The 18,518-nt window shown below is 37.6% G+C and overlaps 1 protein-coding gene across 1 annotated transcript in view; it reads right to left on the bottom strand.

Moving 5' to 3' along the window:
• CNGB3 (cyclic nucleotide gated channel subunit beta 3) overlaps window positions 1-2,471 on the bottom strand; it is a 61,291-nt gene extending 58,820 nt beyond the window's left edge. Inside the window, exon 1 of the mRNA XM_087734657.1 lies at window positions 2,444-2,471. Within this exon, the coding sequence (XP_087590783.1) occupies window positions 2,444-2,471 (28 nt within the window). The remainder of the gene's footprint in view (window positions 1-2,443) is intronic.
• Between the last annotated feature and the right edge of the window lie 16,047 nt (window positions 2,472-18,518).

Below are 18,518 nucleotides of genomic sequence, written 5' to 3'. Positions count from 1 at the left end.
GGATCTGCCAGGGAATTTTAAAGGTACAGAATAGCACACATTCAGGGGAGTGAGGACTCCAAAGAGGACTCTTGCTGTTCCTGTCCCCAGGAAGGTTCAAGCAAGCATGAAAGCGTTTCTTACCATTTGATTACAGAGGTTAAAAATGCTTTTCTGGGAGTTCCAGACAAGAAGACTTTTTTTTTTGGTTTTTTTTTTAGGAAGGAGGAATTTTAAAATGGGTTCAGGCTTCTATCACAGTGAATACATTCTGATAGTGAAATAGAATTTATTTCTCCTAGGAATTTCATAGACATCCTGTGGAGGAAAATTGAAGTGGAGCTGCAGTTACAGAAAATAAAGGGGTTTTGGACCTATTTATAACTGACTAATTTGTGGGTCTTGCTACGGAACCTTAACCTGTTAAAATTCTATTTAACCCTTTCCCCAGGAGCTCTCTACAAATGATGCTACTGACTTTGGCACACAATCCTCCTGTGGTTTTGTGGTCAACATGACATGATGTAGAAAAGAAGATGCAAGAGCCAAAAATTTCAGCACTTGCTGCGGTTTCTGCTCCCTTCTGAATTCATGGTTTGTAGTTTCCCAGTTCTCCCTGCCCTGACTCCCCCAGCCAAAAAGCCATGTACTCAAGAGTGACAGCAAGGCTAATCTCAACATTTCTGTAATTACCTCACTTTGGGAATTTTCTTTGTTATAGTAATTACCCCTAGTTCCGTCTAGACTAGCAGAGAATACAACCTGATAGGAACAATTAGAGTAGTGAAATGATGCTGAAGGCCTGGCATCCAAGCTATATCTGTTTCAGGCAACTGTATTTCAAACCAGTTCTATTGTGATCCTCTGAAATGAATGAACATCAGCAGCTCGAGTAAAGTAGGTTGACTCACAGAGTGCTTCTTCTGGTTTGGTTTTATTCTAAAGGAATCCAGTCATACATTCCTAGAGGTTTTTTGGTGAAAAAAACAGAGCGCAGTGGGGGACAATCAGGGAATTTGGTTCAGGAGGGCATTCTTCATCTGAAATAAAATGCCAGTGTAGACACACTATTTAGAGCAACAGACTGCTGAATAAGACAATCCATCTCTGGAATGACAACATGTGTATGGGAAAGGAAGACCACAAAGTAAAAAAATATGGTGTTTGCACATAAGCACCCTACTGCGGAAGGGTAATGGCTTCTCAGCCTGCTAGATACTCTCACAGTATTCAGTCTGAAGTCTGAACGCACACCAGCCATTCAATGCTGACTGGACTCAGACTGATGGAAAACATTGTAATCCCATGAATATTCCAAACTTCCACAAGTTTTTAGAGTTCATAAATCTCCAGGATCAGCACAGGGCTTATTTGCATTAGGATTAGGATATCACAGCCTAGCACCTCTGCCAGCTGTATGTCAAGTTTTAATTGTTTCTTTCTGTGTGAAATTGTGAGGGCTGTCTGTGTAGTCACATTTAAAATACCCTAGTTGCTCTTCACTGCTTAAATCTAGCTCATACCCCTCTGACTTATGAGACCAGCCCCAGAGGAATGGCTTTAAGAACAATGTGGTAGTCATTTTAGGGAACGTTTAGAGTACAACAGTTGGTTTCTAGAATAAATAATGATCCATCAGGTAGATGGCAAGGCTTACAGGACAACAAAGAAATCTTCTGTTGGCTTTACGTAACTTTGGTCATGGTAAAGAAATCATGAATGAGAAAAGCAAGGCAGAATTATGCCAAGGCACTAACATCTAAAGCAATTTTCAAAACAGAGAGATCCACACTTACTCAACAAAATACGGGATTTGAGTTTTTCTAAATGATATCCATTCCCATTATATTGGAATATAGGTAGGTAAAGCTGCCAACGTATTAGTAGTGGGAGTTGAGGAATGCAGCCCACTGGTGTCTATGTATTCTAGATCATTTGGCCTCTCCATAAGAATAATATAATTTAAAATTGAGTTGGGATAAGTGTGGCTGGTTCTGTTTTAAGATGGAAGGGAAGAGCGCCAGCTGTGGAGGTGTAATTTTGTGGGCAAAACACTGCTTAATGGAATCCCTCAGAAAGAGAGCTGGTTAAACTGAGAGGCCCACTGAAACCTCGTCATACCAGCAATCTGCCTAGGATAGCAAGGAGCAAGGAACAAGATGCAGGTTATAAGACTTATTTGTTTCCCTCTCTTAGTCTTTCAGATTTTTCTGATTTTCCACAGGTCTTTGTTCTTCCAGGAGAGACCTAGGCCAGGCAAAAAAGTAGTAAAAAAAAGCTATTGGTGGGACATCAGTCTTTTACCTATGTTATCTTAGTCAGGTTGACGATGCATTAAAGCTTCATTGTTTATTCTTGTCCCCTATTTTCATACTTCCAGCAAAACAACATTGGAACAGTATTGCAGGATTAGGTTAGAGTAGCCAGAAGATCTCTGCATGTTGGAGGAGTATATCCAGCTTACTCTGAAGCTGCTCAACTCCCTTCTTCATGTTTCTATAAAGCAGTTTTTATCTTCAGTTTTCACTTCACAGTTTTGGACAAAGACCCTTGACAGTCTTTCCAAATTCATTTGGTTTCCTGCTGCCACACACACACACACTGGCAGAATAGCCTGTAGCAGAGTATTTCCCATTTTTGCAGTAGAGCAAAAAAACCCAATACTTTGTACTTATCTATGGGGTTTAAGACTTTTTGACTGATAATTTAATTTTTTTTCCTCTGCAACTCAAAAGGCTGAATGTTGGGGTTTTTATTAAAACTGCGTAATAATCACATGAAACCAGGGAGTTCAGGCTTCGCAAAAAGCAGAACATTGTGAGGCTGAGCATAACATTGGAAGAGCTCGCAAAGTTGTTTTTAGTTTAAACCTGCTCATGTAGGACCAACTCCACTGTCATGTTTCTAAAATTTAGCACTGTCCACACTGTCCTAAAACTGTAGGCGTTAGTCCTAAGGACCTTTTTCCACAGAGGAAGCTGTTGGTATAGGCAGATCTGTCAGCGCCAGGACACAGCATTGCAGAGTTGTCATTCTTGCCATAATCATTTTGATTCTTCTAAAGCCTTCAGTCCTAAACGTATGTAAGTATTGGTGGATCCAAAAATCTCTGTCATAGGCCTAGCCCCACAGAGGTGTTGCTGACTTCTCTTCTAGCAATAGGCAGCATCAGCAAAGGACTCTAAACCTCATGGATCCACTGAGGTAAGTGTTATCTTGTGATCATGAATATTATCATGATCCTTCCACCAGTAGAGCATAAAATGTTATTTCCTAACATAGTAAGTACTTAGCAAACAGAAGCGCAGATTAAATCAGTCATTTTACACTAATTCATCATTTATTCTAATTCCAAGTGCTATTCCTGCTGTTACTAGTGTTCATCAAAAGCCTTAGGTTTGCAAAAGGCAATTACCACCTTTCCAGCCTGGCTAGGACATCTCCTTCCTCTTATTCCCTCCAAAGGTCAATGTGGAGACCAAGGTGCTGAGCTGCCAGCCTGCTGTTTAGAGCAAGGGAAGAGATTGCCTGAGCAAGCAGGCTCTTTTCTCCTATTTGACCCCTGCTTCTGTCCTTGGAAACAGCAGCAGGAGGCTGAGGGACAGGAAAGAAAGCACTTTGTGCTGTGGAGACCACGAGCCTTACTGGTTATTCAGCATCAGCAGGTGTGCCTCTGGAGCAGTCAGGCAATCTGAAGGGACTTTCTTCCAGAAAGTAATAAAGATAAATCTCTCAATCACGAGGCTGGCTTTGAAAGTTCTATTTCTTGGATCAGTTATGTCCAGGTACACATTCCGTAGCCATAATAACTGGCCTTTAGTATCACAAAATATATTATCCTTATTGCAAAAAATAAAGAGAAGCAAAATGTCAAACAAAAGATTAGTTTTTAGAGATAAAGATATGAATAAATGTCAGCAGCTAGATAGTAGGAGTTAAATGTATTCCTGAGTACAGAACAGAAAAAGTGTTTTTGCTTTGCCATAATTCAGAAAGGGAAGACTTTCTTCCCCAGAATTCCCAGCCAGCTCCATTGCCTTGTACTAGCAAGTCTGACCAGTATCTTATCTATGCTTCCCTTCCCTTTCTGGACTGGTTGGGCATATGTGAAGGTAGAACTTTTAATGGCTAGCAGTTACTCATGGTCCTCATATAAAAAACAAAGTTCCCTGGGCTTCTTCTTTTGGCTGTACAAAATGCTTAAAAAATATTATATTATCTTACAATGATAGTGTCGTACTAAATATAGGTAATTGGCTTGCTATGTATGTAATACAGTTGTAAACATTAACACTCGGTTCTGATGTTTATTACTGGGATTAATGTAGGCAATCTTCATTTAAAGAACATTGAACGTTGTACTTTTGTATTCCTCCAGTAAAGAAAAACGTCCTGAAAATCTGATTGGCCTGAAGTGCCTTGATCAGCTTCTCGACACTTGGTAGAAACACAGAATAGAATTAGTCATGGGAGAGAAAAAGCTGAAGATAAAGGAATACTTTATCTTCATTCTGTTGAATATGTATAGTTAATGGTTGCCTGAAAACCTTGTGTAGCTTGGTGTTTGTGCTAATAGGATAAAACTATTTTAGTTAATATATAAACAACAATGTTGGCAATTTTAACAGTGCGTGGAAATACTTGAGGTTAGACAGCATTGTTTGGAATGGGAAACACTGCATAAAGACATGGGTAGAGCCTGCTAGTAGGAGGCAGACTGGCTCATGTTTGAGTAATTTGTTTTTTAGCTATCTCAGTGACATATATCCCTTAGAAGCATAATTTTAAGCACTTAAAATCAGTGATTTTTTGTCATTTCCTCTTTTTGCAAACTATTAAAACTTCCAAAATGGGTTAGAAGTCTCAAATAGGCTCTTAAATGTTATCACCTGCCAAATAACATAGAGAGCAGGTTTTCTTAAATAGCAGGGGTAAAGACTGACTTTGCATTTGAAGCAGTAGAATGGGAATGAGGGAACTGGTCTACAAACTTCCTGGGATACTTCTGACATAGTTAATCATTTGCTGGATTGTCCTTGCCTCCCAGAGGTGTTCTTGAGCTATGTCCATAAATACTGATTGAAAGATGGCTATAGGGTTATGAAGATATCAAGAAAAATAAACACACAAGAAACCTATGGATGAAGGAGAGAAGAGGCTTCAGCTCTGACATTACAAAATACACACCTTTGTGACTTTCCAAGCAAAATTTTTTGAACAAATGCTCTGTGCAGGGGAAAACAGTTCAGAAATCAGTTGGGTTGAAGTAAAACAATCAGTAAGAAGGTGCATCTTGACTCAACCCTCAACTTCAGTGGCTAACAAAAGCATTATAAAAGTTTATTTTCCATGTAAAGAAAGAAAGATTGTATGAAGAAGCCGGATTTATTTTCCTAACATTTAGCCCTGTCACTCATGTGAAAAATGAAGATCTGAAAGGAATTAAAAGACGTCACATCAGCAGGAGTGGCAGCAAGCTGATTAAACATATTCAAGTTCTTGGTAATCTTTAAAAAATACATTTAATGGGAATAATAGCTGCCTGTTGACTGCGTGCCAGTGAAGAGTATAAAGGATAAGAAGACAAGGCATAAGGTTATTATTTAAAAGTCTCTTTGCATTGACAGGTTTGGTTCATTGAGCTGCAGCATATTATATCAAAATGCTGTACTTGATTTGTATTTTTTGAAATACCACTTATTTAACCCTGGATTTTGAGGTGCTAGGGACAAGTTTTGTAAAGCAGCTTAAGAGTCAGATTCGTAGCAGGCCAAAGGCAGGTTTTAGCTGCGAAATTTCACATTTAATTCAAATCTCCCTTCTCAGAGGCTTATAACTCGGTTGTAGTCCATGTAGAGTTAGTTGGTGCCTAAATAGCAGAAATTAGCCAGGGTTTCACAGCAACAGAATTTTGATACCCTCAGTAAATATATCTGCTTTATTTCTATCTACAGGAAGAGGGAGTGACCATCTTTTCTATAGCAGCTAGAGATCAAAGCTTTCATCTGCGGAGAGATCTTGGCTCTGGGCCTTGTTCATTTGCAATGAGGTCAAATATTGTGAGAATTATTTTTTCCTTTTTTTTTAAGATTCAACAATGTTGTAATATAAATACATACTGAAATCGAAGTTCTTCATTCCTCCTACAAGGTTAGTGTTTCAATTAACTTCTAGGTTAGTTCCAGGCTCCACGTTGTACTCTGTCTTCTCAGACTTCACAAGTTTTTGCATTCTTTTCTGTACGATGGCCCAGCAATTAGGAAGGCCACAGAATTTCCTGCCACATCTCTTTAGTGTAGACTTTATGTGGGTAGTTAGGGAACTCTACTGGAATGTGAGAGATATGGGTTTGAACTCCCTTATTATGAAAGAGTGGAGGTAAAACAGCTAGGCTAATATATGAAAGGTGGCAGCTATCAGCAGCTTCTGCTGCTTTTCTTTTTTTATTCAAAGATTTACTGGAAAAGTGAATGTTCCTCGAGTACTTAAACAGAAGTGTACTCACTGGGAGAGAGTCTGGAGCAGACAGAAGTTTCTTTTGAGCAGCCCTTCCTTTGAGGTGTCACACGTTCAGGGACGCTGATTAAAATTCTAGGTTGGTTGGTTGTTGTTGTTTTTGTTCCCTCCCCCCCCCCCCCCCCCCCCATCTGGGCTTCTCACTTAGGATACAGATTTTCTGACTCTGTCAAAAGCACCAAAATCTCATACACTATAGAATGGCACTTGAATTTAATTTGCGGGCAGGTGTATAACCTTTTATGTATCCTCTGGGTACATTCCAAAGCATCTAGGCTCTGAAGATACTAAATATCACTGAAAATGAACATGGTAATCTCCCAGATGGGAGGTTCTGTCTACTTTATGATCCAGAGGTGCAATCGTAGCATGTATAGAAATACCTATGATAGTTTTAGTCTAGCTTTCTCACTCAGGTCTTACCAAGAACAACGCAATGTCAAAATGGACTATAGTAAAAGCTACATAAATATGTCTGTGAATCTGGAAAAAATCTTTCAGACACTTGTTGATTTAGTAGAAGTAGGAAGACCAAAAACCAGAATATTGGAAACAGGCCAGTTTCTAGTGAGGGAAAAGTGAGAAGGAGATGAGGACAGACTTCAGAAAAGCAGTACTTAAATGCAGTGCTGAGAGCGTTTAGAGAAAAGGAAAGAAAAGGAGTGAATTGTAGAGAACCATACTGGAAGGATCTGCTGGGACAACAAAAGAAATTGTCATACAGAGAATGATAATGCAGACACCAGCTAGCAGGTGGAGGCTGGATGTGGCCTTCTAAATAGCATAACCACCAACAGAGCTATTGAACAACAGTGTGTAAAACAAGCGAAGCATTTGTATAGCCAGTCAGTTATGGGAGGTGATAAATATGCAAAGAAACTATAGCAATTGGATTGAATATCATGGAGAACCTGTAATTAGGTGAATCACACTTTGTTAAGTACATAAAGAAATGCAGGGAATAAATTAAAAAATGAATCCATTATGGAACAAACTGACTAAGCACAGAGAATTAATTACAGAGTGAACTAATTATGCAGAGAATTAATCACAAAGCAAGCTAGTGAGAGAGAGGGCAACTGAGGAGGTGGAGATGAGGCAATGAGTAGCCAACAAAGAAGCCAAAAGTACCAGGTGTTGCTAAGTAATGTAAGTGGCCAAGTTTTAACCGAACGGGCTCCAATTGTGCTTCCTGCTGAGTTCTCATCTGTGCTGGGAACATGATGCTGCCTTGTGGAGTGCTAGGAGAAAGGCAGAAGGTGATGGCTGGTTTTGGTCATGTGAGAAGAAGAGGGTGAAGGTAAGCTCTACTCAGTCTTTGGTTTGTGTTTCAGGATTATGGAGCTGCAAAATGGGACTATGATTAGAGGCTTTACTGGTCTATTTTATTCTGGTTATACCAGAGAAACTAATGAGAGATCTTGGAAAGGCTTTTCTCTAACTAGTTTTAACTTTTCTATTTAACTGATCTCCCTTAACCAGTGTTAGTTGAGCCTTGGCTGTGCTTTTAATAACTCTCTCCAAATTTGTACATACACTTCAAAATGGTTTCTCTAGTCTCTTGTCGTTTGCTTACCCGCAGATATTCTTATTTTCTTTTTCTAGCAGCTGCCCATGTGATTTTAGGTCTGTTACGAAGTTCACCAAGTTCTGCAGGAGTCTTTATCTAGACCTTCCTGTGAACTGCTGGATACTAGCCTCAGTTTTCCGCCTGGAGATAACGGAGCTCCTTTTTTCAGCTCAGATGGTGAGGACTTAAGTACAGGGTGCTAGAATTCAGAAGCTTCTCCTGAGGTGCGGTGCCTGTGGAAGTTCTCTGGCTGTATTGCTGTTGTCTCTCTAACTCATTAATACCCACATGCAAAAGGAGAAATTGTCTTGTGGCTGTTTGAAAATGAGATTTAAAGCACCTTCCAGAAAAATATAGATTTAAAAAAAACAAACAAACAAACATGGAGCCTAACTACGTTGTTATATTTTCCTAAAGTAATTGATGAAGTAGTTGCTTCTATGTCACCATTTATTTCGTATTTTAGAAGGGTGGGGAAAATAGTAGTTTAGTATCCCAAAATACAGATTAATGAATTACATTAATCTGTAAAATTAGATCAGCTTTTGGATGGAAACAAAAGAATTTTCTATAATGATATTTCATTCTGTCGTGGGATAGCATCTGTGATTTAATGTTGCTAAAAAGCCACAAAACATCAGATTTGATTTTTTCCATATGGGCTTATTGCTCCAGTTAATTCATGTCAGACTTTGTTTTCTCTTGATTTAGTACTACAGCCATTATATAACAAGATAATTGCATTAAATGGACTTTGTTTAAAGTTTCATTATATGAGAAAAGGAATTGTGATACTTGTGATTACACAAAGCCCAAGTAAGGATTATGCAAATTTCTTTGTAGTCTTTTTCCAGTTGCTCCTCTCTCCTTAAATCATCTTTATCACAGAAAGCTGGAGGTTCCTCAGCCTTTGCTTTGCTGCTCCAGTGAAATGAACCTGAATTGTTCTCCCAAAGGAAAAGCATGAGGTGACAGGAAGACCAGACTTGGTGTTTTTCTGCAGTACTGGAGATGGAAAAGGAAAGGGCTGCACCGCTGATGCTGTGAGGGAGGGAAGAGGGGACACGGCACAGCAATAGTTGTTGCTTCTGAATGGTGATGGCAAATCAATTTTAATGCCATTGCTTTTTTTTTTTTAAATTATTTGTTTGTTTGCTTTTTTTGAAAAAGTTCCAAATGGCTGTCCAACAGAAGTTTTGAATGTCAGATAGTTTAAAATCTGTCTCATCTTTGTAGCTTTTTAATACATATGAGAAGTATACCCAAAAGATATACTAAAAATACGCAGTTTTCTTTCTTAAGCTACTAAATACCTTTATTTTAAAGTAAGGTTTCTAAAAAGTCAACTTACAGTAAGAGGAAATAGATTTTGTTGACTAGCCTATTAAAGTGGTCAAGCTCATAAAGGGATTGTGTGCTTCAAAGCTTGTTGCCTTTTATTACTGTTGGATAGTGCTCGTATTTCTGTAACAAATCATTGGTTTGGGGTCAAAGGGAATTCAGAGTTCTTAATTTCTTCCACAAATAAAAAACAAGATCAGTACCTGGCAGAACAGTTGGAAGAAGAACAATTTTATTTACAGCCCTATATATTGCACATATATTTTTGTCCAGATAATCTTTGAATACTCATAAATAAGTTATTACTGACCTTGTTGCTTTGGTACAGGTTCTGCTTTATTGTTGGCTTCTGCTTTCTGTGGTTCATCTGTTTTTTTCTTTTCACCCTTAAAAAAAAAAATAAACAGGATTAGAAACTGTAGCTGCTCGTTGTTGAGAATGATAAGGATGGTTTGATGTCAGCAACATTCTCCTAGGAATTTGATTAACTAAGTTGACACAGACTGAGCTTTGTTCCTGGTTGTCCTGTGTGCGTTCTTGGACGAGACTTTCCAAATAGGTTCACAAAAGGACTTGGATGCTGAAATCAAAAGCTGGTGTCTTCACATCTGCTGTGCAAACCCAGTTACTAAGCCTGGAGTTCTGCCGCTGCATGCTCCCAGAGCCTCCTTCATGTTGTCAAGGCTGACTTGTTCAGTGCTGCCGCGCACAAGCCAGTCTGCATCTCTGAATTAGTCATTCTTCCGCCTAAACCTTCTGCTGGGCCTGGTGTGTTTTGAGCTACCTTACCACAATGACGGATCTCAATCTTTACAAAATACAGAGACAGTATCAACTTTCACTGCAAAAAAAATAACTTCCTCCCCATGCTTACTGGCTTAGATCCATGAACCGAGTCCTCATGTACCTGTACCTTGGCTCATCTTGGCTTAGACAGAGTGGCCCTTGGAGGAGGGAGTGAGAAGTGTGCAGGGAGTCTTAGGTGTTCACAGTACCATGTAACAGTGTAGTGCTAATGAAGCCAATGAGCATTTGTTATCCCAGATAGAATGAATTTGCCTGGTATTTATCATGCTGGTTAATAAAGATATTGGATAATATAAGCATATGGAAAATTATTTGAATTTAGGAGTTTCAGGTCTTCATGTACTTTTTTCCTTCTCCCTCTTTGTTTGAGTTTCTGAGATTAATTTGGGGTTTGTCTTTTCCTATGAAAGTATTTGTTTTTTTCCTGTCTGCTCTTATTCAGAGAATCTGGCACTGAAGTCTAATATACATATATAAAAAAAAAATATATATATATATACATATAAAAAAATGAAAATTAAAAGCCCAGTCAATCTCTGTGCATACTAGAGGTACTTGTATGATATTTTGTTTAAGATTTGTTTTCTTTGTTTCAGGCTTCCTCCTAATAGTGTAAGAACATCAATGTGAGAATAGTGCTCTACAGTTAGCAGATACTATGTATGTTTCTTCTTTTCTCTTTAGATAATGTCTCCTTGCAGGCAGAAAATGTCTTAATCCTTGACCCGTTCATCTGCCTCCATCTTAACACTATCTATAATAGTGGAGGCTGATCATGATATGATCTGAGTGTTGCGCTGGTATATGGAATTATTCCGGTGAAGAGAGTAATCCCTGTCTCCAGAGAAATCTAAATATATATGTTTTTTTTCCTAGAGCAGTTTGCTAAGTGAGATGTCAGGCTGCACGGAAGTCAGCTGTTGAGATTAAGGATTTTTCTTCTTTCAAGATAATGTTTTATTGACCCAAGAAAGCTGATGCGCAGAACTTTAAAAAACGCACGAACAATACTTTGCGTATGGATCTGCAGTATCTGAAGTTTGCTGAACATAGACATTTTTGCCATTTTGTGTGGATGGCAGTGTGGATATGCCTGTTCATCAAACAAATCGTTTTTGCACGTTTATAATAATGGCAAATCAAACTTGAAATGTAGTTGAGCTGGATTAAACCACACCTCCTCTTGAGGCTGTACAAAGCTATGAACTTCAGAAAAACATCAGTTCTAGGAAATTATTCAATCTTGCGAACGTTTATGTTTCTATCGGTTTTACTTAAAACTGTAAAATCTATGGAATTCTTGTACATGTATCAAGGCTCCCAGAAGTTAAGTCAGAGTCTTTGTATGTGCTTGACGGTTGTGAGTGTGTTAAAAGACACTGCTTAGTTAATTTTAGCTGTATAATGGTGGAGTTTCAATTGTTTCATTAAGCATGAATTCAGATTAATAGCTCAGGCTGATACTGGAGAATGCGTTTCACTTTCCTAATTACTGGGTGAAATGCTAAATTGTTGCCCTTTTGTCTTGTAAAATTTTGGTTATGTCAAGCTGGAAGAAACCAAAACACTGTCTAGGACATTATTGGGGAAAAGATAAAAATTCCAAGGTAATAAATGGAGGAGTATCTATCCTTCTGTGTCATTTTAAAATATTCCATTAATTAAAATGAAAAGAATGAGTTAACTTTTACAGTAGAGAACAGCTAAATAAAAAATATATACTGTAGACTAACATGACTTTCTGTATTTTTTTCAAACAGGAGTTTTATTAATAAAACCAAGCCAAATAAAATACTTCTTTAAAAAGCTACTAAATTACTTTGCCTTTCCAACAGTGATTGGGAAGCAGGCTGATATATACAAGTATGCCATTCCAACATTCAGAAAGGGTATACTGACATTTTCTGCCAGCAGGGAACAAGATGAAGAGGAATACATCAGCACATCAAAGGCAGCCATACCAGTATTTCTCATTCTCCATTTGCAACGTTGATCAAGACCTCTCATAAGCTTGTACTATTTCAGGTTAGCCCTGTTTAGAAAGCAACTTGCAAAAGGAGGAAATCTGTATCTTCTTCATAAAGAAAAGGCAGGAGGGAGGAGGGGAATAAAGGCATTTGTTTGATTTTGCTAAATAAAGATTGGTACCATGCACAGTAAGTATGTTTGAAAATCTAACCTTTGGCATTTACTTACATGCATACTTTCTGAACAAAAGGTAATATTACTAAGTCTATATTAAACAATAAAAACTGTACCTGGCCTGTAGATGCCTTGGGTGGTGGAGGAACACCTTCATTCTTGCAGTCTGTGTCCTCAGGTGATAATTTTGCTCTAGAAAATACTGCTTTTAGTTTTTTAAACATCTTGCCCATTCAACTCTCCTGAAGTTTCTCTACTGCTTTTACCATGAACAGGTATATAGCACATGTTTTCTTGCCATCAGTAATCAAGCCAATTAGACACTTAATCAGGTTTAGGTCTGATTAATGCCTTAAAGAAATTCCTTGCACAGCCTGTTTCAGTGATGGCTTTTTCTCACCATTAGTACTTTTGTTTTATGTCATAGACTAAATTATTTCTAGTGTTGACGGTTACACTATATGCAGCCTCAACTTTTCATGCACAGATTCAGAGGAGCGCATACACTTTCTGATTAGAATAAGTCAGTGTCTAATCTTTTATGTACTGGATATTAAGCATTTAATTTATATTTAGAAATGAAGTTTTAAGTCCTAAATCCACCTGTAGTTTAGCCAGGAAATAAAAAAGCTTAATTCACTAATAATCGCTAGCCACCCAGTAGATTACATGAGATCTCAAGAGATTTAATTTCTTTGCAGTCCTGAACTTTTTAGAATTTTTTTTATTTTTTGAGTGACACTAAAAGGTCTTCTGTTGGGGTTTGTTTTAGCAAGTTTATACCTGGTTTTATTCCACCCTTCTTATTTTATAATATGGAAATAATTTCGTATTTCATTTTCCAATGTATTTACAGACAATACTGTTTTATGCAGAGCGTTAGCTACAATTTTGATGAGGTTAAGTTTTAGGCGAATGTCCTACAAATTAGTAAAATATAAATTTTTATAGAGTTTATAACTAGGACATAATTTTGAGATTCTATAGGCTTTGGGTCATCCTGTGTAAATCCCTATAAAATCAAGCATGGTTTAGTTTATAGGTAAGACTCAATTTCAAATACCTCTAGTGTCATGTTGATTCAACCCCTGTTAACAAGGATCTTTATGACTTAATTGTCTCTTGTCCTTAATTCCACTTTATTTATTACAAGTCTATGCCTTCACTTTAAGCTGGGAATTTGAACTAACAGCTTATAATTGATTTGTGCTGGTCATCAAGGCATCAAGAAACGCAGAAACCTACTTTTTTGAGTTATTTTCGTAATTGCACATTTAGCAATTATATTGAAGTATTGAAGATATCCCAATGGCTGCCTCCTTGGGGCTTCTATTGTCTGGCAAGAATGGTTTCTAATCCTTCTTCTACCATGGTAGTAACTATAAGAATAAACCAACAATTTTCCCTAGTTAGTTTGCAAGCCTTTTTCCTACCTTAAAGGACATTGAGGTACTAGAGCATGTCCAAAGAAGGGCAACAAAGCTGGTGCAGGGTCTAGAGCACGAGTCTTATGAGGAGCGGCTGAGGGAGCTGGGGTTGTTTAGCCTGGAGAAGAGGAGGCTGAGGGGAGACCTTATTGCTCTCTACAACTACCTGAAAGGAGGTTGTAGCGAGGTGGGGGTTGGTCTCTTCTCCCAAGTAACAAGCAATAGGATGAGAGGAAAAGGCCTCAAGCTGCGCCAGGGGAAGTTTAGGTTGGATATTAGGAAAAACTTCTTCACCGAAAGAGTAGTCAGGCACTGGAACAGACTGCCCAGGGAAGTGGTTGAGTCTCCATCCCTGGAGGTATTTAAAAGACAGGTAGACGTGGTGCTTGAGGACATGGTTTAGTGGTGGACTTGGCAGTGCTAGGTTAACAATTGGACTTGATGATCTTAAAGGTTTTTTCCAGCCTTAATGATTCTATGATTATGAGACAAACCTTATAATAGTTGGCCGGACTTCAGTCTTGTAACTGGGAACTCCCCCACATGCATGATTTCATAATTGTTAGATGCAGCAAGAGCTTGGAGCCTCCCTTTTTATTAAGGTCTGTGTTCTGGTTTACTTTAAAAGCAATTCCATTCTTGTTAATGTTTCAGTCTGTGTTTAAGCTTAGTGTTTGAATGACTAAGTTATAAATTAATATCTAAAGTATTTTCACTTATTTATGCAGGTCTGGACAATAGCTAGCTTCTTTTCTTTTGGATGTGAAATTCTGCCTCCATGCTCTTTTTACATTGGCTCATAACAGAAGAATCTCAGAAGAAGTCCTAGAAAACAAGTTAGTTTTCCTTTTACTGTGTAAAATTTTAGTGGATTAAATTGGCTAATGCAGGGAACTTTAATCAATTGCCACATACAAACTATACCTGCAGACTGAGCCTTTTTGAGAGCAACTGTTTTCTCATTATAAAAAAGAAATTCTTCATTTTTAGAATTCTTTAGAATAGGTAATTTTGTTCCTTGTTTATTAAAAATGATGAAATTGTGCATAAAGCATAACACAATGAAAATATATAGCACTTCTTATTAAAGGAAAATACATATCTCTTAAGAATTTCTGCAAAATTATGCACATTTGTCTTCTAAAAAATGCTAAGAAACAACAAGTTTTAATTCTTTTTTTTTTTGTTAGAGTGTTTATGCTGGTTTTAATTTATAATTAAAAGGCATGCAAAAGGAATGTAGCAGACATTAAAAGGAAAGTGCCTTTGGGAACCTGTTAATAACTATTGGCATCTGCAGTTAATGAATGTTATATTGGTTTAGTCTGTGACTAATTAAATAAATGTTTGAAACCCCTTCATATGACGTGATTTAGTAAATAATAAGCAGACCACAACAAATCTAATATTTTGATACCAATGAAGGTACAAGTTCACCTCCTGACCCTGGTAAGATGATTAATCTGCTTCAATATTTCATTTCTCTTCTATGTGCTATGGCTATTTAGTTATTTTTATCAGGCTCTGAACATGCTAAAAGCACTTCAGTTAATTGAATATCATGATGCACTGTTAAGTAAGAAGATTAAGAGTGCAGCAGCAAAGCAGATAGCCTGTATCCATTTAGCTTCTTAGCTACATTGGCTTTGACCAGTGCTTACTGTATGCTGTATTTATGGTAAACCCTACAGGGTGCAGGGATTTCAAGCTTGTCTCATACATTCTCTAGATACAGGTGGAGTACATCCTATATTTATTAATGATATACCCTCTTTCCCATTTTTTTCCTTCAAGGAAATATTGGTCCTCCATTTAAAAATTTGGCATGCGCATCGGCTTTCCAAACTTCTGATAACATTTTTCTTCGAGGGATTTTTTTTTTTTTTTTGATCCAAAAGCAGTTTGAAACAAGGCACTCACAGACTGGATCTTACGTTCAAAATTTGTGCAAGAGATCATTCTCAATGAAGCATAGCAGGTGTCTTAGAAACTAAGGTAGTTTAAATGCCATATGTTCACTTGATTTGTAATCACTGCTAAAACAATTGGCAGGACTCTTTTCTACCACCCTGTTTGAAGCTGTGTTAAAGAGTGCAGTACTTCTTAAATCATAAGAATACGCAAAAGGAAGCATGACTTCTTTTTCTGAATAATTAGGACAGTTGCTAATGAGAAGAGATTCCTTTCTTCAGGACTGTTCTTGGAGGTGTTTGGGTTTGGTTTTTGTTTGGTTTGTTTTTTTCCTGGTACTTGTTACAAAATGCTTGAAAGCCCTGTGAGCCCAGATTTAACTACCAGTGTATTTAATAGGCATAGAATGAATTCCAAGGACTGCTTTGCATTCCTCAACAGGCAACGTCAGTTGCTCCATTTGTTTGAATGTACAGATCAATAGATATCTGAAGTTTTTATTTTTGTATTAAATTTGGTGTAGCATGTTAAAAAGATCAAAGCCTGAGATTCACTTCTATTCAGATCTTCCCACGATGCAAAATGTAACATGCAGGTGTTTTTCATAGGTATCTTTCTTCAGTTTCTCTCTGTGATTCAAGGATCTTGGCAGCTAAGAGTAGTACATCTTTCTTTAGAGCTCTGTAATAGTAGTCAGACAGAAGCTGAATCCAGCACTTATCATATTTTTTCCTCTGCACAGTGTAAGATTTGACAATTTTGCCTATTTTTGTGGATTATCAAAAATCATATCACTAATTTATGTGTCTTCCATAATTTTGAGGACTTTGTTAAAAGAGTTGTTTTTTTCTGAGAGACAAAAAAAAAGTTCTGGATCTCAGATTTTTTGTATCTACTCATTGTCGTCTTTTTTAAACTCAGATGATACTATCATCTAGCTAACTGTGCCTTAAAAAAGAAAATTAATTCATGCTTTTAATGGAAATATGTCTCCTTAAGTGTATTATCGCAGTCACAGCCAGATATATGCATAATAACTGTAGCATTCAGTAAGGTATCTTTAGAAATAACAAAGGTTACTTAAAAGGTGATTCTTTGTTGTTTCAATATAGCTAATTTGACACTGATTCATAAGGCTTTTCTTATGTTGCGGTTTATACACTGGCACAAATGTACCAGAATCAGCCTATGCATCCTAAGTTTGAGGCAGTAATAGGTCTTATGGTCTGGAGGAATCTGGAAATACACAATGATCTTGATTGTTTTTGCCTTCAAGGAATGCAGACTCTAATTTTTCCTTTCAAATTCAGTTTTATATGTCAAATCCAATTAACAGGATTTCTTCAACTTACAAGAAAAAACAGATGGGAACACGTCTGTGTCAATAGGCTGGAAAAGACAGGGTGCTATTTCCTATTCGTTTTCACATTTGTCTATATCAAATTACTTAGTTAAGGTAGGAGCCATATCCTAAAGACTCATTTTCTGGAGCCTTCACCAAATCCTGGCTAGCTCCGAGTGTGATACTATCATCATGCCATAATGTGATGGGTGGGTTGGAGGAGGTGACAAAATTGACTGTCAGCCTGCCAAAATTATGATGGCTGATGCCACCTCTTGCTAGTGACCTCTTTTGATGAAAGTAACATGTGAATCAAAGGAATAGGGCATAAGACAGAATTAAAATGTAAGCCCACATATGTTTAATTATGCCATTGGTCTGCAAGCCTAATAAAAGGTGAGGAAATGTTTGTGTGTACTAGTGGAAAGTACACTTCCCTTAGCATGTCTGGCCTTTTTTTTTTTTTTTCTCTCTGTCTTTTTGCTGCCTTTTTTTCCCCTCAGAACAAAAAAGGCACCACCACTAGATGTTTATTGCCTATATTTCTTATGTGTCCTTATGGGCAGAATTTCTTTAGTAACAGCGTGTTACTGCCTAAAATGTGACTCATCACATGAGAAGGCTTTATGAGCTAGGGTGGTGCTTAAAAGTTTTTCTCTCTCACTTAAGTGAATACCCAAAATAAGTCTCTGGAGCTAGGGGAAAAAAGGAACAGACCCTCCAGAAAAGTGGTCATGAGACCTACCTGGACAAGTCTCAGCCATGGACTAGGTCACTGGAAGAATTGGGCCTCCTGCAGCTCCTCCTGGAAGACCCCATAATTTCAAACTGGCAACAGGGTCTCTTCACAACCTTAGCTGGTAAGCAGTACTAATTTTGAATGTAAAAGAGGTCATTCATGTGTCAGAAGCTAACCACCTAAAAAGCAGTGCTCTCATGCCACAGGTAGTCATTTAGTGATCTTATACTACTGAGGTCATAGTTCCTGGACAAGTTTTTTTTCTGCCTGAAGGCTATTTACATCAAGAGGTTGAAAAGTAAGTAACTTTGCTAAAATGATTTTCCCCTAAATGGTAGTAGGATCAGTAAGATCTTCTCTGAACCATGCAAGCACACACTGAAATAGTAGGCTTCTGAAAAGCTCAGTAAAATGCCAAGACTCCCAAAAAAGATGATGTGGTTCTGCTGCTTTGTTTTCTAGCCTTGTAAAATAGCAGTGACCTGGAATGCATCTTGCTGTTAAAAATTTTGCATATCTTTTTTGCAAAAGATACTGTGATATTGGTTTCAGAACCACTGCTTTACATATAACTTTATACTCAAAGCTAGAATGTAACAGTTATTCTCTAGTCAGTGCGTTCCTGTGATTTCACATACGACTAGCTGATTATGATTGACCTTTTTAACAGCTAATATTTGTTTCTCTTATGTAGAATACCCATGGAGAACAAGGATGGCAGTATTTATCTTTGTGGAGTGGTAG

The sequence above is a fragment of the Nipponia nippon genome, unplaced genomic scaffold, assembly GCF_047370975.1.
Source record: "Nipponia nippon isolate SJK-2023a ecotype South Korea unplaced genomic scaffold, ASM4737097v1 scaffold_1, whole genome shotgun sequence".
NCBI classification, from domain to species: Eukaryota; Metazoa; Chordata; class Aves; order Pelecaniformes; family Threskiornithidae; genus Nipponia; species Nipponia nippon.
The sequence above is the reverse complement of the archived record's forward strand: the minus strand, read 5'-3'. Positions and strand labels throughout refer to the sequence as shown.